Raw genomic sequence first — 23051 nt, forward strand, 5'->3', positions numbered from 1 at the left:
AAAACTATATAGATTGTACATTCCTCTGTATTTGTATTAATGTGGTTGTTCAGAGAAAATCTTGAAAAATGTTTTTTTTTTTTTTTTACAGTGTTTGCATGTGCCAGACACAAAATATAAATGGGTTATATTGATATTTTTCATCATTGTCCTTATATAATGTTCCCTAAACTACACTACACAGTCTAAGTGAGTTTATGAAACAAAAACTACTTTATTTTTACACCAATACAGATGGATTTTGGTGGCTTTATTTAGTGGAAAAGCAACTGCTAATGTAATATATAATGTAATAATGTAAGACAAATGAAAAAGTTCCACCAGGCTGTTTATAAAGGGCATGCCATGCTCTTAAAGATTTAATTCAGCATTTTATTGCTCTGTACAAATGAATAACAATCTGAAACCATGAAAAATTGATGAGGACGTGGACATTCAGGTTCCTGAGCTGTCTGAATGTCCACTGAGAGACAGAGAGAGACGGGCCAAGTCCAGCTGCAGGAGATTAGGCACTGGAGCAAAAGACAATCCATTCTCTTTCTTACACACTCTCACACACACACACACTCACACTTACACACTCACACTCAATTTTTCCACAGATATATCTTAACTTAAAGAAACAGTTCAGTAAAAAAGAAATAGAAAGTTTTCGTCTTAACCCATCTGTTGACAGTTATATAGTTCTAAACTGGAGCTACTAGGCTAATGTGCATATGGCTTTAGGACACTATATATACTATAAAACAGAAACAATCCCCCAGCATTCAGCGAGCTAGTGGCATTTTTGCTGTTTTTAATTGCGAACCTGATATTTATAAATCTGGACCACCTTAATGAACACCTGAAGGCAGCTTAAGTGATCTTAATATATATTGCAACCCCTGTTTCAAGATACGTACCGATTACAGCCCTATAAGCTACATTAGCCTGCCTGTGTTAAATCAAAACAGTAAAATTTGGAGACCAAACATGTCTTGGCTGATTGATTACATTGTGGGTAAGGGGAAACTTGGTAAATGTGATTTTTCGCAGAACTGTTTCTTTAAACATTTACAGACAGTCATACACTAAAATAATCGATGCACATATTTACAAAACTCATTTTACAAAAATAAGACCTTTTTCTACTAAGAGCTACTCTAAACCAGACCATTTGTAGATTTCAACAGATCAGAAATCAGTTGTCCTCTCTTACACTTTCTGAGAATTGAAAGACTAAAAAAGCTTAAAAAAAAAAAAAAGTAAACTAAATGGTTGTCATTGCTATTATTTGGAGGAAAAACAAAGCAAAAACAAAAATGACCAGTAGCCATTGTAACAATGTTGCAGCATCACAGTCAGACGAGAGAGGGAAAACAGTTCGTCCTGTGTCAGAAATAAATATAAGGGATAATCTGTCCGCCAGTCCTTTTCCACACTAGTTCAACGTCACTGTGTTTCTCATACAACTCCCGTCTGGATCTTCTCCTCTTCTGTTCGGACCTCTTGCTGCGCTAATTCCGTCACCTGCTCTAGATGAACCTCCACTGTCTGTTCCTTCAGTCCATCCTCCTCCACCTCTATCAGCACCGTCTCCTCTGCCTCTGCCACTGAGGTCTGGAGCGCAGGGTGTTCCTCCACGACCACAGCCTCCTCCACGGCCACCACGTCCACCGGCTCCACAGTCACATGCTCCACTCTCATCCCGCCCTGCAGCACCACGTGCTCCTCACTCTCCTCCATACTGGTCACTGTCAGAACAGCGGCTGGGTCAGCGATCACCACTTCCTCCTAAAAACAGGAATTATAATCAGGTCATATTTTGCAATCAACAGAATTACTACAGAGCATCAAAACAAGGGTAAAATCAAAGATAAAGGAGGGACTTTTACTAAGAGTTCTCTCTTTATAATAATAGCAAGAATTTAGTCATTTAGTTCCCCACTATATTTAGTTTCACACACTGTGTTCCATTGGGGAAATTTTATGTGAATACTTAAATAACTGGACTCATCCATACCTGGAAGCCATGGTGGTCCCTCAGGTGAGCCCCCAGATCCCGTGGAGCCATGAACCACTGATCACAGAAGGTGCAGTGATTGGGCTTCTCACCAGTGTGAATCACTAGGTGGTCCTTAAACTGCTCCCAGCTGTTAAACACTTCACTACACACCTGAAAAAAAGCACATAGGAGAAGGAAGAAAGGGAGTTAAAAAAAAAAGACACAAAATGACACGAGACCATCATCTACCCATCCAGAGAAAGCAAACCAACTGTGCTCTCTCGGACTCCGGCTGCTGATGGGAAGCAGCGTGATCTCAGATTCAAACCAGCAATCCCTGAATCATTATGCTGGCACCTTAGCCTGCTAGACCATTTGAAGCTCAATTTAAAGTATCATTCAGGGTTTAAAACTAATATATAACTGCTATATTTTGTCTGTTGTATGTATATGTAATTATCATTCAACTAATATGCATAAAACATGTAAGAATCAAACCCTACCTGACACTCGTAAAGCTTTTTTCTGCCTTTCTTGGCCCCTGAGCCATTCTGGCAGGCGGACATGTGGCACTTTAGTGTGCTGTTCCGGGCAAAGCGCTCATGACAGTCTGGACATTCAAATGGTTTTTCACCTGCATAAACAAAAACAGAGCAGATGGAAGGACAGAATCAATATTTATAGTTTAGAAGAAAGACTCTAGTTTTAGAACAGGGCCTTAATACTAATTAAATGATGGTGTCATAGTGCCAAGGAATTTAACCGCATTATAACAGACACACATATAAATATAATGCTGTAAAGCCTTCGATGTTCGATTTAAGCGAAAATAATAGTAATCCCCTTGAGATTATTGTACTTATCGTCTTATCATCTGTGCACTATATACTCTGTCTAACACAGTTTTTATCTGCACAGGAGATCTAGCCTAATAGTGTTTCGTTTTACTGTACAACCCTGTATCAGTATGAATTGAATTGAATTGAACTGAATAGAGCATTACAGTGATTATAATTTTATAATGATCACTTTTTATTCTTTATAATATCTGTTTAAAACTAAAAACACACACATACTAATACCCATGTTTATCTCAGTAGACCATACTTTAAACACACACTTTTGCAAACTTTTGTATCATACCTGTGTGTTTCCTTAAATGCTCTTTAAAGTGTCCGAAGTGGTCAAACTGTTTGTTACAGTATGCACACACGTGCACTTTTTTCTTCTGCCGGTGGGACTGCTCCTCAGCGTCGAAGTGATAGGTGTTCAGATGCTGTTTGAGTGCTCCTTCCCGAGCGTACGGCCGGCCGCAGTGTTTACAGATGAAGGGTTTCTCCACGCCCGCGGTGTGCGTCTTCATGTGCTGCTTCAGGTGGTAGAACAGCTTAAAGCAGCGGTCACACTTGTCACAGCGGAACATGTTGTCTAGCTGGGAGATCTGGACCTCCACCACCTCCATGCCCTCCAGGGTTTTGGTGGCCATCACCGCCTCTTCCTGCAGAACCACTGTCTCCTCATCGCCCTTTTTCACCACGTGCACCGTCTGCTCCCCCTGCTGGTACTTGCTGGTAATATCTGCCAGCAGAGCCAGGGCAGAGTCATCCGAGGACTCAACGGTTGGGCTGTGTGAGATACAAATAAAATATTGTGAATACATAGTGTGAATTTAACATGAGTATTTATGATGTCCTCATCTAATCTAATCTAATCTAACTGGATACATGTAACATTTAACCTAATAGCCTCTACATGGGCCTGTATCTAAATGAGTATAGGTCTGTAACAATAACTATTCTTTATTGGATTTTATATTGTCCCAGAAATAATTATGATAAACAATATTTCTGTAATTTTAAGACCGTTGTATGACACTAATATAATGCATGTGTGTTTTGGTTATCTGTGCAAAAGTCCTCCAAGACACATTTAAATTTGGGATTTAAGTACTGCAGTCACTGAATCCCTAAACTATATATTAAGAGTTCTAGAGCTTGATTTTATAGACAGCTGGGGGCGCTTTAATTACTCTCACTTAGTGAAGGTCAATATTACACTAATGGTCGTAAATAATGTTAAATTTGCACATCCTTACTCTGTATTTACTCGTCCGGCATCCACCACCTCCTCCAGCCCTGCCTCCTGAACCTCAATAGCCTCATCTCCAACCTCCACCTCGATCTCCACTGTCTCCGTCTCCGCCAAGGGAAGCGTCTCTGTGATGACGTTGGACGTTTCTGCAATTTTCCTTTTCTTCGGTTTACTCCGCTCGACCAGGACTGAAGAACTGCCCAGTACGGTGATGCCATTCATTCTACACCAGACAAAAAAGAATTACAATTAAATACAAGACTATTCTACATATAATATTATAATATATAAACAATATGATTCTATATATAATCTTATATAAAATATAAGAAATAAAACTATATATCCTATATAAAATATTAAACTACACAAAATACAATTATATAAATATATGGTATTATACTATACTATATACATAATATAATTCAATGTACAATATTTTAGTCTATATAAACAAACTAAAATATCCCCACTGAAAGAGGCTTTGTTTTCACTAAAAAGAAAAAGGTGCCAATATATAGATTAAAATGCATTAATAACGTATTAACACTGAGTTTTATTACACACACACACACACATATATATAAAGGCTTATAAAATAGGCAACCCCGGTTTAGAATTCACTTTCACTGTAAAAAGTTACTTTTTAATCAATAAAACAGAAATATCTACTTGTAAACCTCCTGATGCTATATTAAACTCAGAAAATCACTATTTCACAATTTCACAATGTACAGCACTCTAATTGGCAGTAAAGGCAATAAAGGGTGTGCACCAGATAATCTAATCTATGTATGTATTATACTGGATATGCTATAGAAGTACAGTTATCATTTACATTCATTAATAAATTATACACTGCATCGTGGTATCTGGAGTCTCCATTATAAAAATGTGATTAATCACACTATAGCGTAATATGTAACACATTATGGAATACTGCTATAGCTGATTATAATAACTCTTGTAAAATAATTTATTAAATATTACATTACATTACATTACATTTGGCAGACGCTTTTGTCCAAAGCGACTTACAATAGTGAAGTACAAAAGTAATAGAAGTTAAAGGTAAAACATCTTTAGACAGGGCTTAAAGGAGGTCAAATGGAAATAATAGGATTGAGGAGTGAAGGAGGAGAAGAAGGAAATGAGGTTAGAAATAGTTAGTTAGTTAGAGGTGTTAAGAGAGTAAGTGCTCTTTCGGAGTTTCTTAAAGATAGTGAGAGATTCTCCTGATCTGGTAGTGGAAGGTAGTTTGTTCCACCATTGGGGAACTCTGTATGAGAACAGTCTGGATTGCTTTGTGTGAATGTTTGGCAAAGCGAGGCAACGTTCATTGGAGGAGCGCAGCGGCCGGGAGGTAGCGTAAGCCTTTAGGAGTGAGTGCAGGTAGGAAGGAGCCTGTTCTGTCATCACCTTGTAGGCGATTGTAAGAGCTTTGAATTTGATGCGACCATCAACTGGTAGCCAATAGAGCTCAATGAGCAGCGGGGTGACATGTGCCCGTTTTGGCTGGTTGAAGACCAGACGTGCTGCTGCATTCTGGATCATCTGGAGTGGTTTTACTACACAGGCCGGGAGGCCAGTTAGCAGGGCATTGCAGTAGTCAAGGCGTGAGATGACAACTGCTTGTACCAGGAGTTGGGTGGCCTGTTGCGTCAGAAACGCTCTAATTTTTCTGATGTTATAAAGCGCAAAGCGGCAGGATCGAGCAACTGAGGCCACATGGTGCGTGAAGGAGAGCTGGTCGTCAACCATAAAAATTATAAGTTATATAAATTATGTTATATATATATTAATGTAATAGAGTAAAAACAGAATCATCTCAGAATAATCTCTACACACCCTTAAATGTGTGATCTATTTCACCACCCTTTTTGTTCCAGTGACACAGCAGAACTGCTCTCTCTGAATAAATCGATGAACAAAAGTGAAATGCTGACCTGTTATTTAAGGCTTTAATGGCCTCCTGCATCTGCAGATACTCGGCTGCTCTCCACACATCGTTCACCTCCTCCTCCCCATTTACTGCCAGCGTGGCTGTGTAGGTGAACTCCATCAGGTGGCGGAAAGCAGTATTGCCCACTCCTGCTCAAACACACCGGCAAAACAGACATGAAGAGAAACCCGTCCAGACTTAGTTTTAAAGTATTTTTGTTTATAATTTTTAACAGTAGTTGGTAATGTAGGTCAAGGTAATAAAACACAAGAGAGAAATGTATAATACAGCATCAGTGAGAGATTAAAACAAAAACACTCCTAATTTATTTTTACACCAACCTCTCTTTATCACTTATAGATAAACACAGTGCAGTGCTAACATTTGTGTACATACAGCTCTGAAAAAAATAAGAGACCACTTAAAAATGATGAATTTCTTTGATTTTATCAAATTGAAAACATCTGGAATATAATCAATAGAATAGGAAGATGGATGATCACAAGCCACCCAATCAAGCTGAATTTAATTTTTGCACCAAGAGTGGCATAAATTTATCCAAAAGCAGTGTGCAAGACTCATGGAGGAGAACATGCCAAGATGCATTAAAACTGTGATTAAAAACCAGGGGTATTTCACCAAATATTGATTTCTGAACTCTTAAAACTTTATAAATATGAACTTGTTTTCTTTGCATTATTTGAGGTCTGAAAGCTATGAATCTTTTTTGTTATTTCAGCCGTTTCTCATTTTCTGCAAATAAATGCTCTAAATGAAAATATTTTTATTTGGAAGTCGGGAGAAATGTTCTCTGTAGTTTATAGAATAACACCACAATGTTAATTTTACTCAAACATATACCTATAAATAGCAAAATCTCAGAAACTGATTCAGAAAGTGAAGAGTCAAGAGCTGTATATATTTTGACCCGCACTTATGTATTTTTTTTTTATTCCTCGTTCCTCTCATTTATTCCCATTTTTACACACACCCAAACCATATAGGTTCTGTACCCGACATCCACAAAAGTTAACACACTTCCTAAAGGGACATAACTGAACACTAGTTTGCATTCATACTGATCCATAGTCCTCTATTCCTCATCTGTCTGTAATTTTTTATTCCCTCATTCCTCCCATTTATCTGCATGGTAATTTTGTGTTTACTTCATGAAACCACTTTTCTAGTTATTTAAAATCTCACACCTCTTCAGGTCTAATATATAATAATGTTCAAGATTTACTGTTAAAATAAACTAGCTTGGAGACTAACACAAACACTGCAGACATGTTTTTTTTTGTAGCAGAAGGATCAGTTCCTTCTAATGTTTTCACACCCTAAAAGATAAAAATATACACTGTGCTTGACTTTACACACTATTCTGTGTAACCATAAACAGTTTGTGTCTAAATTTATTTTATTTTTAGTGCATAATAATTTAAGCTAGTTTGCAAACATACTAAGAGCCCATAATTCAACTAAATAAACTGCTGTAAATTTGTTTGGATAAAATAAATCTCTCACCGACAAAGGTTGCTAGGAACCTGGGTGTTCTGGTTGATGACCAACTCTCCTTCACGCACCATGTGGCCTCAGTTGCTCGGTCCTGCCGCTTTGCGCTCTATAACATCCGAAAAATTAGACCGTTCTTGACGCAACAGGCCACCCAACTCCTGGTGCAAGCGGTCGTCATCTCACGCCTCGACTACTGCAATGCCCTGCTAACTGGCCTCCCGGCCTGTGTAGTAAAACCACTCCAGATGATCCAGAACGCAGCAGCACGTCTGGTCTTCAACCAGCCAAAACGGGCACATGTCACCCCGCTGCTCATTGAGCTCCATTGGCTACCAGTTGATGCTCGCATCAAATTCAAAGCTCTTACAATCGCCTACAAGGTGATGACAGAACAGGCTCCTTCCTACCTGCACTCGCTCCTGAAGGCTTACGCTACCTCCCGGCCGCTGCGCTCCTCCAATGAACGTCGCCTCGCTTTGCCAAACATTCACACAAAGCAATCCAGCCTGTTCTCATACAGAGTTCCCCAATGGTGGAACAAACTACCCTCCACTACCAGATCAGGAGAATCTCTCGCTATCTTTAAGAAACTCCTGAAGACAGAGCTCTTCAAAGAGCACTTACTCTCTTAACACCTCTAACACACTAACTACTTCTAACCTCATTTCCTTCTTCCCCTCCTTCACTCCTCTATCCTATTATTCCCCTTTGACCTCCTTTTATCCCTATCCAAAGATGTTTTACCTTTAAACTTATTTTACATTGTACTTGACTATTGTAAGTCGCTTTGGACAAAAGCGTCTGCCAAATGTAATGTAATGTAATGTAATGTAAAAAAATCTTATTTAATTAAAACATTAGAACTTACCCTCGATCTCCACAAGGGGTTCCTGAGTGAAGTCCTGGAAGAATTTGTGGAAAAATTGGCTACAGGCAGCCAGCACCGCTTTATGGGCTCTGAACTGATGACCTGTAAGATGGAGAACAGAGGTTTTTAAGATCAACACCAACAGCAATAATTAACGACTACAACACTGGTGTAGTGATGGGATTTAAATAGTTTATGAAGCAATAGAGCATCCAGCTCACCATCCACGATTAGCGTGATGTCAGTGAACTGGTCCAGCTGTCTCTGCTCATTCAGCTTATCCAGCATGACTTTATAGTGGGCTGGAAACTCGTGCCCATGGTCTCTAATGTCACCAACTTCAGACATGGTTCAGTCCTTTTCCTGCTAAAGAGAGAGAGAGGAAAAGAGAGGGACAGAAGGCAAAGTAAGAGACACACTGAGGCATGTTTTTAAACTTACACACCAGCACCTAAACCTGCCTGAACATAATAATCTGTAGGGGTTTCCTTTCAATACTATTCAAATGCTCTTTCTGAGATTTCTTCTGTATTTTAACTTAAACCTAAATGGGAACAGTGCTGTGTATTCATTAATTTATATCACGCATCAGTTCAGAATTCACATATAAATACATCCATACTAATTCTGACTGACTGTGGGCAAAAGGGGTGGATGTTTACATACTGTTTTTTTGTCAAACTTCATGGAATAGCTGTATGTAAACAGATTATGAAATGTTACTTAAGAATGACATGAAAACACATCTGTGTAACTCACATGAGGTTTTATCTTGTGAGTGAGGAATACCACACATAAGGGAAGACCAGTCAAGAGGCTCTGGCAAAAATCACATCCATATTCAATGCATGAATATCCCACAACTCAGTACAGCATTATTTAGCTTCAAATGAGGCATGGCTAAATTATTGGACACAAATGAGTAGATTGGTAGTATTAGGTCTAACTGTCATGTACACTTCTACATTTGTTTTTTACATCCAACCTCATATTATACCCAAGTGGCATATTAAATAAATACTGTTTACTTATTTCCAAAAATGTTTTAAATTTAATAAATATATACAGTGGTAATTTTTTGTATAAATCATTGGTTGTTCAAATCAGCAATTTAAGTTAAATTAATCACATATCAGCAGGCAAACACAGTGGTATTTGAGAAGTGAAATCAAGTTTAAAGGACTTACAGAAAGTGAGCAAGAATTATTGAAACAAAATTAGGTAGTTGTATAAATTTTTGGCAACCCAACAGATCAATTACATCGATATTTAGAAGATCCTCCTTTTGCATAACGTTTGAATACGATGTTTCATAGCAAGGAAGCACCCAAAAACTTTCATAACGTGGCCCAAAGGCAACACGAGAAAAAAAAACACTGTTTTGGTAAGTTTACAACAAGAATATTAACAGCCAAATACTTCATTAGGTATTCTTGCACATATACATATTTTTATGAGTAACCCACTTGTACGTCTAATTGTATTGTAAGCAGATATGACTTGTAACGTTATACTAAAAATTAATAAACTAATAATTACATAAAAAATAAGGTATGGTGAGGCATGGTGTCATAACCAATTATGTTTGTTGCCTGAAGGCACCACTATGCCGTGGAGGGTTAAAGAAAAGTGTGAATAGTGAATAGGGGAAAGCCTGTGTTGTTTGTAACCGGTTCCCATTCAGTATGCAGGGGTACACTGGTGTAGAGGATGGTGTGGTGTGGGGGGTCAATTCCAAACATGGCCAAGAAGAAGAGGCTAACTAATACAGTTAATACAGCCCCAGCCAAACTGGAAAACTGCCCCGTGCTCCGGAGGGACATTTAAACACCTCAGAGAGAGAGAAGAGTGTGAACACTGGAGCTGGTTTTAGTGTTTAAAAGTTAGTTTTTAATCTAAATCAGGGCAGATTAGCCAGCTAGCTCACGAACACACACAGCAGGAAACCTCCACTCCACCTCTTCATTACAGCCTTTATACCAGAACGAGATCACCCTACAGCGATATACTACACCACTACTGCCTTATAACCGCGTACCGGCTCCTAAATCCCGGTTTAAATCCCACTGGAGCACAAAATAAAACTCCTCTCCGGGAAACCCTCGCCATTAGTGCTGTGACCACGGCGATTACGTCATCAAATCGCGCATTTAAACGCACAAATCGGTCCTTTAATCGATGAGAATCGGGCCGGTGATCGATGGCCGGGGTTGTAGTAGGTCTGTATTTACCTGGTGTAGGATCTGAACCTGTGCGCAGATATTTTCTGCTCTCCTGATCGGTGCACTCTCGCCGCGCTCTGCCTCGTCGCTCCCCGAAAAGGGCGGCCGCTCCGGACTACAGCTCCCACAATCCCCTGCGCCGACAGCCTGCGGGGCTGACGGTCCGCAGTTGCTCGGCAACTGTTAGCTACAGTGTTGCTAACAAGCAAGTTATCAATAACATTATAACATTAAAACCACAATTAAAGAATAATTTAATTTACTGTAATTTAATCAGCCTACTTTCAGAAAAAAATATTTAAGCACAGATATTATTTTATCTTTTTATAAAAAAAAAACAATAATAATAATAATAATAATAATAATAATAATAATAATAATAATAATTATATATATATATATATATATATATATATATATATATATATATATATATATATATATATATATATATATAATATATATATATATATATATATATATATATATATATAAAACATTTATGGGTAATTTTTAGCAAACAATTAATTGATTAACAATTTACAACTGTAGCAATGTAAATAAACTGAGCTTTGGACATGGTTCAGGAAGAGGCCTGGCTGACCCACAAGGCAACGCCTTTAGCTCAGCTTAATATTGGACTAAATATCAATTTTAGCAGTGAAGAGAACACTTCTGACAGGTGAAGTAGAGCAGTAAAAAGTGATAAGATGAGAAAATAAAAAAGGAGCATTTCTGGGCCATACAGCACTTTTGTCCGGTATATATATTTGAATCTTTATTAATTACTTTCTGCAACTATTAACTACAGTATACATTTCTTTGGATACATATTTTGGCAATCAATCTGAAAGTAGACAAAAGGTTACGTAGGTTTAATTAAATCAAGATGAACCTTCCTGGCCAATGTTGAGGTGGGTCTCAGGCCTACTAAGGATCACTGAGCTCATCAGAGAAGTTATTAATGGTGCATGGCAGGAGTACCTGGTTAAGACCAGCTGGCTCTTCAGGAAAAACATAGCTAGATAACAAGCTAGTCTACCAGCATAAGGTATGTTTATTTGTATTTTTATGTTTTTAGTAGGGCTGTAATGTAGATTTTAAACATTAATTTGATATTTTGTGTGGGGTTATCTAGGAATGTATTGTGTAACCGGGTACTAGGCAATGTGTGCAGTGTTCCAGAGAGCATTATTTATCATTATCTATGTCTCTCGATTAGTCATCAACAATGGGTTCAGTTCAGTTCAACTGTGTCTGTTTAGTTCAGCGCAGAGTTCTGATTTGTACTTACGTGTCTCTACTTATAATGTTAATGATTTTAATGTGAAGGGCATCAATAAAAGAAACATCACATATACCTTATCTCTTATCTAATGTTACTTATCTATATACATTTATTTGAAGCACTTTGAAGCACTGTTGTAAGTCGCTCTGGATAAGGGCGTCTGCTAAATACCGTAAATGTAAATGTAAATTTATCTTGCAAATCTGATTGGTAGGTCAGTGAGTCTAGTCCCATAAAATCATGCTACTGAGATTTAGCTTGAGTCATTTCACCACAGAGAAACTTAATTTTTTTTTTGTTTGTTTTTTCGTAGTTAGACTGAAATGCGCATCTTGTCACTCATGCTTCTCTAACAGCTTCTCTAATCTAAAAATATATTTACAAAAAGTAGTGTGATAAATATGTTTCTAGGTCAAAATCTTGCAGAGTTATATAAGCGTTTTGGCTGAAGTTCAGGTTATCCTGACCCTGGATTTATAAAGGTTTATTTTCAGGGTGATAGATTAAACAGAGACTAAATATCATTAAATATTTTTTTTAACCAAATTCACTTAAGGTTTCTCTTAGTTGAATAAACATGATTTTGGTCTCTCAGGTTAGTCCAAGTTAGTGTAAGATTAAAAACAGACAGATGGAGATTATACACTCTTTCAGGGATTCATAATTGGTCCAAGTTATGCTAATACAAAAATAGACCAGTTCTAATACCTATTAGCTAGTTTAGAGAGGCAGATTAGTCATACTTACTCCAAAAACATAAATTAGTGCTGTTTTCTAAATCAAACTATACAAACCTAAACTGACCACATTTGTATTCTTCCAGGGTAGCACATGTCATTTTAAAATACTCTGGCATGCCATAGTTTGCCAAGTCCTGGGGAGGGTAAAGAATGTGTCCTGAAAGAACTCTGCACTGATTAAACACAATCATTAGCACTAACTGTGCTGTCCACTGTGGGTAATACTGCCTTCTATGATTTATTCCCAGTTCATGAATGACTTCACTCTCTTGATAACAACTCCCAACTTATACAGGTGTGAGTATCCCAAGCCTTACCCTGTGGTAACACTTCATTATCAATATAAATACTGATATCCAAGTTTTTTTGTGTATATTGCAGATGCTTATATGACTGCACTTGTTTTAGACCGTAGCCTGTGTTGAATAACGAGTAGAAGATTTGCAGAATGCTTGTTAAATATTAGTCAGAATGGATCACTTGAGCCAAGCTGACGTGACGGTTAGAGACAACTCATCTGTGGTGATTAGATACAGATGAGAACAGGCTTTTACTGGATCAGTGCTGTAATTTCATTTCTTTTCTGCAACTCTGTGAGCTTTTAACTTGTAACATTCACTCTCACAATTATTGTCGTAATTAGCCTCATCTTTATAGGCCTTAAACTTGAGCATAAAGGGATTCCACAACATACACTCAATCAAACTGCTGCCAAAGTATTTACATTAGTTTAGGGTTAGAATTAGGATTAATCAAAAAATCTTAAACATTGGGTTCAGATTTGTTAAAAATAATTGTTTTAATATTTTCTTTTCAGTCATGTGTTTCTGCAGAAGTACATTTTTTCACCCAACATCGAAAGAGAGAATCATGATAGCTGCTCCAAAGGTTAACAAGTGAAGGCAAGTCAAAGCATGAAGATCAACACACCAAGTGCCAACTATCAGCTCACACACACGCATGCACAGGCATAATTACACACTCTAATGTAAACCTGTGCTGAAATACAGTTCAGATAGGGCATAGCAAATTAGCTGGTGTTAATTCACCATTGCTAGTGTTACATTAAAATTGTGAGTTTTAAAATTGAACACACATTCTGTTAATTTAAAGGGAAAGAAGGTGGTTTGTCTGATATACAATCTGTTATATTTCTATATCCTTTTTCCAATCAATCAGTAAATGAAATGCTCTAATCTTGTGTAAAATCGCAAATCCAGAGTTTTCTCCATTTGTAGATACCAGATTATTTTCTGTTTAAATTAACAAATGTCTGTAAACAAATTAACAAATGTGTCATTTAACTGACCTGAACTGTACTAAACTGATGCACAATGAAAGAGATTGTAAATCCCACCTACAGTGCCACCAATCAGGATGCTCTCTGTGTCAAACTCTCTCTGGCTTGTCCCAAAATGTGCATGAGCAAGCCTGATATCCTGATTTCTGGGACACTGTATATGATTTGCAAGGATCACAGAGGCTCTATCAGTATGCATGAGAATCACCGTAGCTACAGGAGAGGTGGGATGTCTGTATGTTTACACTAGTGACATAGAGCTTTTTTTCCCCTCGGTTTCTCCCCAATTTACACGGCCAATTACCCAACCCACTCATTAGGACTCCCCCTATTACTAGTGATGCCCAAACACCAGGATACATGTGAAGTCAGCCACCACAACTTTTCAAACTGCTTCTAGTTAGCTGTATGAACTGGATTTGAACCGGCGATCACCTGATCATAAGGGCAACGCTCAACCTGCTGGACTACTCAGAGGCCCTGATAGAGCTGATTTTGCTATTTAAAGATCATATTTTGGGGAGTGGCTTGCACTGCTTTCAAAATAGTTTCTACAAAATTACTTTCTATGGTTTCAATAGTTTTAGTTGGCAAATTTGCTGTGTTCTAATTCCACACAATGTGTCATAATTATGCCATAATACTTAAATTATACATAAATAAACGACACATACTGAGCTAAAAGGAATCATTATTGTACTAAAAATTATTTTTTGAATCTCATCAGCATTGGAACCCTCTGTGGTGCTACACAGAACCATCTACAAAATATTTCCCCCAGACCGTTTTCGGGTGTCTTGGTTACTTTCATTAAGAAAATGTTGAAGAACCCTTTTTTAGAGTGCAGTTCAGTTCAATCTTATTGATTCATCTGATTTCTTATTGCAGTTAGAATTATACAGTGATTATTAACAGTATGTTCTTGCTGTGAATGTGTTGCATAGATGTGTGTGTTAATGATTGAGGCTGTTGAACTGAAGCTGTTATTGTTTCAGCTGCAGCAGGAAACTCTTAGACTTTCAGCACAATAAGGAAAGTGCTGACTTTGCACAGAGCAGCGAAAACAACCCAGTCACGGACCTTCACTGACTTTATCAGCAGTTTAGCCCAAACAGCTCTGATCTCCTTTGCAGATTAAGATACCAGTCCAACCTTCAGAGCTCCCAGATTGACAAAAGTTTTGAATTTGTGCTTAGTGTAGAAACTTTTAAAATAGAAGATTTCCACTTTAGTACATGTGGAATTTTAGAGCAACATATGCTACTTTAAGACATTTTTACAGGGAAATCCGTGCATTTTTTTAAACAAGACAATGCAAAACCACATGCTGCATCTGTGGAATAAGATGGAACAGGTTGTGGACTGGCCTGCCTGCAGAAACACAGTTTTTTTATTTGCTTTTTCAATTTGCGTCAACTTTTTATTGATTTAGGATCTAGTTTAGGGTCTAGTTATTTTATTTTACTTAAAACAACGTTGAAAAAGCGGGTTTCTTTATGGTTGTTTAGTGAGATTTATAGAACTATAGGAATGCACAAAAACAACCTTTTGATACCTAACAGTTCTTTACAGAAAGAAACTAAACCTATTTTAAATAGATATTTGTAGAATTCTTTAAAAAGGATTGAGGTTAAAGAGAGAGAGAGAAAGAGAAACAGAACACTGTTTTTAGACACCACACAAACACAGAACGCAGATAAACAGACTGGAACAGTTTGGTCTAACCCCACTCTCTTGTCTCAGACCTGCCCACACCAGTGTTGTTTATGTGCTGGGGGTTAAAGGGGGAGTTATTGGGGCTGAAAATGGGTGGAGCCTGTAGGGAACTTTGTCCCAGAGTTCAGAAAAACAGGCGCAGTATAAATACCCCAGCAGAGGGGGTGGGGGGTATCTGAGACATCTGAGGAAGAGAAGACCCAAACTAAAGGATCCTGAGAGCAGCAGACCGGACAAGTAAGACCATATACGCTGTTAAGACTGCAGGTTAGACAAGTAAATAAATGTTAGCGTGTTTATTTCTGTGGATTAAAAGCCTATGCTGCAGCTGGCTGGTGGTGTTCAGTGTTGTTCAGGACAGCTGTGTGTAGATAAGGCTGAAGAACGCAACCAGCAGGAACAACAGTTCTTACAGAGACAGGAATGTGAACAGTTCTGAAACAGCTGCACTGGTTAACAGTAGCTTTAAAAACGTTTACTGCTGTTTAAAACTTTAAAACAGTGTACATTACTAAGGGTTTGCCTGTTTGTGATTCAACTTGTGATCTTAGATCAACATACACTTCCCACAGTTCATTAAAATTATTAAGCAAGTCTCTTAAATGTAATATTATAATCATTAATAATTTGTTAATTGTAAGTTATTTATCTTTGTTTATTTCATATAAAAAACATCCAGATATGGTGAATTAAGGGTGATTGGGATTGTCTTTTCTTGCAATTATGTAAAGGAAATATCAAAATATTATCAATTTCTGTAATACCGCAGATGTTACTGAAGATGGACCTTATGTCCCAATCACCTATGATTCACCCTACATGTACAAAAAATTTAAATCTTTTTTGGTACTATTATTATTACTACGCAACCTGAAGGCACTCATATTACACAGGAGATGGTGGGAACACTGTGTGTCAGTGTTCTGTTTAATAATAGCATTAAAATCAGAGGGTAAACACTGAACCAGTACAGACTGAAGCACACAGTGCTGAGAGGCATTTTGGAATTCAAGATCTGAACTGTGAGGTTGAGGTTGAGGTTAAGGAGAACAAGCTGTTCCTGAAAAGAAAAAAACAACACTCAGCAGCAGTGTTCTGCAGAAAACACTGATTCCTCTTCACATTGCAAGCAGTTTTCTTTCCATATAGATTTAAATATCATAATTTCTATGCTTAAATAAAAAGTACTATTTGTTTAACGTTCATATACATAAAGCAAATAATTCATATAAATAAACATATATGACCTAAATAATGAACTGTGTAAAAAAAAAAATATTTAATTAAGAATTGCATTTGAAATCAAGCTACACCATAAATGTGACATAGACAGGGAAAGAAATGTGTAAAATTTAAACATCAAATCCATTAAAACATCAAAACTGTGGCTCTGCTAATACCAACATGGAGATACCAGACTGGCTCGATTGCTTATTCAGACCTCTGTAAACCAAAACAAAAAAAAAAAACACAGAAAACTAAAAGAGTGAGACATTTATCGCTAAAATCACCAGATTTATCTGATCTGAAAGGAGAATGCACCCTAATACACTTTTAAAATACTTTTTACATGCTGGGTGCACTAGAGAAATCCCCAAAACTCAAGAACTGTACTTTAAATGTTTTTATCTTATCAAATGTTTTATCTATATGAAGCATATCTGTCTTAAATGTAATTTAACCTAACGTTGCATTATGTCATGCAAAAATAACTTTACAGGAGAAAAAAGGAATAACTTTTCTAAATTAAAGTTTTGGAGAATGGAAAATTTCTATTGGTCCACTCCTTTTAAAAAGTATCATAGTTTTGTCTTTGCTACAAAAAAGGGTCAAAGGTCATTTTTTTAAAGTTAAGCTAATCAATGTGCTATCTTAAACTATAAAGCCTAACTCTGAAGTCAACCTCTCTCTCTCTCTCTCTCTGTGTGTGTGTGTGTGTGTGTGTGTGTGTGTGTGTGTGTGTGTGTGTGTGTGTGTAGGGTCTGTGGTGGGTGTAGAGATGTGGGCAGGGCTCAGTGTGGCCCTGGCTCTCTGCGTGCTCGCGGGCTGCAGCGCAGAGAGTGATGGTGATGGAGCTCGCTGTAAACCGCCGGCGGTGTGGAAGATCGGAGATGTAGAGCCGCTGAAAGACAGCCTCGGCCAAGTGACCGTGGTGGCCTTTCTCCAGGCCAGCTGATTATTCTGTCTGGTGCAGGCAGCCAAGTGAGTATCCATACACCATGCAAACCTGCCAGTCATAGAGTTAAGGTAGGGATAGCCAATCAGAGTGTAGCTAAAGTTTAGATGGCCAGTTGCAGTGTCGCTAATGTTTAATTGGCTGGACTGTAGCTAAAGTGTGAAGCCAATTAGGTTGTTGTTAAAGTGAGGAAAGCCAATTAGACGGCAGCAAAAATGTAGATAGCTACACAGAGTGTAAATAAAGTGTTCTAGCCAGTAAAAGTGTAGATAACATGTAGCTAACCAGTCAGACTGAACGAGTGACTAGCTTATCAAAGTGTAGCTAAAGAGTGACTAGCCAATTAGAGTGTAACTAAAGTGTGATAGCCAACCAAAGTATAGCTTATGTGTTATTTCTAATCAGTGTGTAAATGAAGTGTGTTAGCAAATAAAAGTCTAGATAAAACATAGCTTGCCAGTTAGATTGATTGAGTGGTTGGCTTATTAGACTGTAGCTAAAAAGTGACTAGCCAATCCCAGTGTAGCTAAAGTGTGACTAGCCAATCAAAGTGTAACTAAAGATTGATAGCCGATCAGAGTATAGCTAATGTGTGCTATCCAATCAGTGTGTAAATAAAGTATAAAAGCCAATAAAAGTGTAGATAACAACAATAATAAAAAGGGCCTAACTAACTTATCAGGATATTTTTTATTTTGGAAAGAATAATGATGTGTTTTGCTAAAAAGGTAAAGAAAACTTACCTGTATATTTCCATTTATTTTTTTTTACAAAAAAAAAAAAAAGGGTTTTGGACGATTAAGATGCTATAGCATTACTGCTACTTATTACAAAGATAAGATTGCTAACCAGTGTTCAGTGTTTGTTAGCTGGCAAAATTAGCCTAGTATCTCCTGTAGTAAACCGAAGAACAATAATTGGCTAAGTTTGAGGTCAGAGTGTAACTGAAGTGTGATAGCCAGTCAGGGTGAAACTAAATTTTAATTAGCTAGTTAGATAGTAATTAATAAAGGGATAGTCAAACTGTAGTCAGACTGTAGCTAAAGTGTGGTTAGCCTATTAGAGCGTTGTTAAAATGTGAATTGCCAATCAGACTGCAGCTAAAATGTAGTTAGCTCAACAGAGTGTAAATAAAGTGTGATAGTTTCAAGTTTTTTGAAGCTGCCAATGACGTCTGACCTTTACCACAAGTGTTCCAACATGCATACTGCTGAACACACTTTACACACACCTGGAACCATATCAGATTGTGAAACAGCTTGATTGTGTCCATCTCACATATTTACTTAAAAGAATAATTGACAGAAAAATCAATTAAAAGCATTAAACTCAAAAAAATATTTTTCTCTTCTGATTAGCATGATGCTACTAACTGCAGGTCTTAATCAACCAGCAAAAGTTAATCAGATTATTTTTCACTAAACTGTTTTTCACACCCTTTAACCCTGGACAGATTGGACAGCCTGCGCCTGAAGCTGGAGAAGGCAGGATACGCCAACATCACGTATCTTGTGGTGAACAGCCAGGATGAAAATTCCCGGCGGCTTCATTCCCTCCTGGAACAGAGGCTTTCAGCAAACATCACCCTGTACGGCCAAGAACCTGACGCACAGGACATATGGCAGATCGCCAACGTCATGAAGGATGACTTCCAGATCTATGACAGGTATAAATAATTGTGAATAATTTGTGTATGGCACAATTTATTTAGTGTATTCTGTGACTTCTTCATATCTTTTAGATTATTAAGGGTCCTTGGTGATATATTATGTACCTAATATGTATCTGACATTAATTATTCTACATTTACAATTAAATATTTAATAAACACTGTGAATTATTATTTTGTGTAAATGCTTTGAATTATTGAATATCCGCTATGAATTTTTCAAATAACTTCCTATAAATTATTCATTATCCTTGATTAATTTTTTAATAATAATGTTTTATCATAATGAATCATAATCTGATATTAATTATTCTGTATTTACAAGGAAGTATTCAGTATCCACTATGAATTATTTGGAAATTGCATCAAAGATTTAGTATCCACTATTAAGTATTTGCTATGAATTGTTTAAACTCCAATATTAATTATTCAGTATTCACATTCAGTCTTTATAATGTAATTAATTATCCATGATGAATAATTTAATCTAAAATAAATACCTTTGGGGCAATTAAGGGATGTGATATGAAATAGGTATATGAAGAATCCAGTATGAATTATTCACCATTTACTATGAATTACACAGTATCTACAATTATTATTCAGGGTCCTCTATGAATATTCAGTTTTTAGTATTACATATTCAGCAGATCTATGCTATAAATAATAATGTGTTTACAATTAATATTTTTCCCAGATGTGGTCGACTAACTCACCACTTGTCCCTTCCCTACACCATCCTGAGTGGACCGCATGTGGAGGAGGCCATCAGAAACACCTACTGTGATAGAACCTGTGGGGAATGCTCTATGGAGGTAAACTGTGGTTCTTTTAGTCTGCAGTTGTCTGTTTAGATTGTTTTATAGAAGATATTTCCCTTATATTATGTGAGCAGAATGTAAATGTTTGCATTGATTTACTTTATTAACTTAAAAAGTTACTTAGTTTGACATTTAACTTTGGGCATTTTCTATTGATATAAATAAATGCATTACAATGTTTTCTTATTAGTATAAAATGTGCATAAACCAGTCTGAATTTTTATTAATGTTGCCTGCTTTAGAGTTCCATTCAACCCCAGGAGTGCAACGGGACGGTCGAGGAAAAGCCTGTAGTAGAAGAGGAGGAGGTGGGACGTGGACACCATGGAGGAGGTCACCACAGTGGTCACCATGGGGGTCACCATGGTGGTCACCATGGAGGTCACCACAGTGGTCATCATGGTCACCATGGAGGTCAACAGAGAGGTCACCACGACCATGAAGGTGGCTCACATCACCAGCATGGCCACCAGGGTCAGGTTGTGTTTAGCCAGGTCCAGCGGGGTCAGGTGGTTCACAGACACACAGACATGGGGCAGTTAGGCCTGAGGCACATAGACCTGGGTCAAGTAGCTCAAGAAGCAGGTAACCCCCAGGTGATGAATCAGCCCTGAGCCAAGCGCTCCAGGTGTAAGATCCAGTACACCTGACAGCAGGGGGGTCTTTCCCAGACCACCAGCTGATGCTGACACTGACGGCGGCTGATCGGCAGTCAGTCGGAGGAGCCGGCAGCTCTCTGACACTGTGAGGAGCCCCTCGCGGCTTCCTGACACTGACAGGGGCTTGCGGCGGGTGACAACAACGTCAGAGAAACCTGACAGTGACGCTCCGCCTCGACGGCTGACTGACAGCTGCCTCAGCCGTCCTGAAACTGACCTGCAGGGTCCAGCGTATGAGAATGACAGGTGGTTTAAACAGGGACACTCTCCCTGTTTTAAACTCCTACTCACTTTCTCATGTGCTGTTAAAACATCAGTAAAGCCTGCAGTGTTAATATTTGCCTCCTCAGTGCATTGCAGCAGTGGACCTTAATAATCAACAACAAACTGATTAGATGATATAAATGTATATTTTTGTTGACGCACTAAAACCCTAATTTGACCACAGACTGAGATAGCATTCATGTAACATTTGTTTTTGAGTCAAACAAGCTGACGTTAAACATTGAGTACAGACTAAGCTAGCATTCATTAATCATTGGCTACCAATTGAATATATCATGCAATTTATATTGACTACAATTTAATAAACTACTGAGTCAAAAGAGTACACAATGAACACTTACAAATGTACAGCAAGCTAACATGATTTGATCTTTTGGCAACAAGTCAAAAATTACAAGCATTTTATAGTGACTACAAATAAGCAAGAATTTAACATCAACTATGAAGCCAAATGAGCATAGATTCAACACTGACGGCACAGTAAGTTAACTTTTTTTTAACAGTTTTATCGATTGGCTAATGATTTCGATTAGCATGCATTTTACATTGACTATGAACTGAGTTAGCATCAAATTAACACTGGCTAACAAATCAAAGTTCAAAAATAGCAAGCATTCTATATTAAATGCAAACTGAGTTAGTAACTGTAACATTGGATGATATATTTATATTAGCACACATGTAGTACTGACTTTGTTCTGAGTTGTAAAGCACACAGTCAGTGTTACATGCTTGATATTATAAACAGCTGAATAATGCTACATTCCTGATAACTCTAATACTTTAAAGTAAGTATAAATACATATTATGCTATTATGAATTGTTAGCTAATTTTAAATGCATGCTAACTTGGTCAATGCACAGTCAATGGGACATGCACGTTTGTCTAAATCTTTAGCCAGTGCAAACTTTATGCCAAATCATTACAAACTAAGTGTTAAACATGGATACGATTACTATTTATCTAATGTAAAATGTGTGCTAACTCAGTGCTCAGTTTTGGTCCCCTGCTGCAATCTGAGGGTGTTTAGTGCAGTGATGTTGATGTTGTTTCCACCTCGTCAACTTTGATTGGCTTTCATGAAGGCCGGTGCATAAACTACGTTCTAGTGGCGCCTGTTGGATTTCCAGCCAATCAAAGAGAGGAGGGAAGACCATGAACACACTGCACTCTCTTTATACACACCTACACATGAGCTTTAAAGAGATTAACATTCTTCACCATATGCTAGTAAATGTAGCATAGCATAGCATAGCATGCTAACAAACATATGCAAAGAGCTGCGCTGAATTGACTTGATTAAAAATGCACATTATTTAGGCATCAGCGGAATATATTGCATGAACACGGAGTTTGTGTAACACATTTTATTCATGGTTAAATGATGTACTCTGAAAGTAAATTCAGTGCAGTTCTGTAGAGTTAGAAAAATCACTTTAAACTGCAGCGCAGTCAGTAGGTCACAGCTATTAATGTCTATAATGTTAAGCACTGGCACAGATCGGGCATTAGGCACAGTTACTGTTCTACACTGGAATCAAACACACACACACAAACTCGGAGGGATGAAAAGAAAAAGAGAAGCGGGAGCTAAAACATTTTAAATACTTAATGAAGGTTTTCTGGTAAACTTAACTGAAGCTAGAAAACCTGATAAACTGTATATATGAATGTTCATGTTCATGCTGTTGGACTGATGAGCGAGTTTAAAATGTGTGTAAAATCCATTTATTCTCCATGTTAAGCTGCAATAAAAGTGTATTAGTATAAAGAA

General features: G+C 37.6%; 2 protein-coding genes across 5 annotated transcripts; one reads left to right on the forward strand and one right to left on the reverse strand.

Annotated features, from left to right (window-relative positions):
* Positions 1–328: 328 nt before the first annotated feature.
* znf131 (zinc finger protein 131) lies at positions 329–10773 on the reverse strand. 4 transcript variants are annotated; one of them, XM_022670448.2, is made up of 9 exons: positions 10632–10773; positions 8622–8766; positions 8401–8502; positions 6022–6166; positions 4080–4298; positions 3128–3609; positions 2488–2618; positions 2003–2155; positions 329–1773 (listed from the first exon to the last, which is right to left on the reverse strand). In XM_022670448.2, the coding sequence occupies exons 2-9, from the start codon at positions 8746–8748 to the stop codon at positions 1444–1446; spliced, it is 1689 nt and encodes a 562-aa protein (XP_022526169.2). In that variant the 5' UTR covers positions 8749–8766; positions 10632–10773; the 3' UTR covers positions 329–1443. The 4 variants fall into 4 exon arrangements, with proteins under 4 accessions (XP_022526169.2, XP_049341532.1, XP_049341533.1 ...); XM_049485575.1 differs by having other exon boundaries at positions 8622–8763; positions 10632–10751; XM_049485576.1 differs by lacking the exon at positions 10632–10773 and adding an exon at positions 10439–10539.
* A 4992-nt stretch (positions 10774–15765) lies between these two features.
* On the forward strand, positions 15766–23051 carry selenop (selenoprotein P). Its single transcript, XM_049485578.1, is given in 5 exon segments — positions 15766–15903; positions 17646–17868; positions 19296–19508; positions 20209–20326; positions 20575–23051. Coding segments are annotated over 4 exon segments (942 nt in total). The 5' UTR covers positions 15766–15903; positions 17646–17665; the 3' UTR covers positions 20983–23051.

The sequence above is a fragment of the Astyanax mexicanus genome, chromosome 12, assembly GCF_023375975.1.
Source record: "Astyanax mexicanus isolate ESR-SI-001 chromosome 12, AstMex3_surface, whole genome shotgun sequence".
Lineage (NCBI taxonomy): Eukaryota > Metazoa > Chordata > Actinopteri > Characiformes > Acestrorhamphidae > Astyanax > Astyanax mexicanus.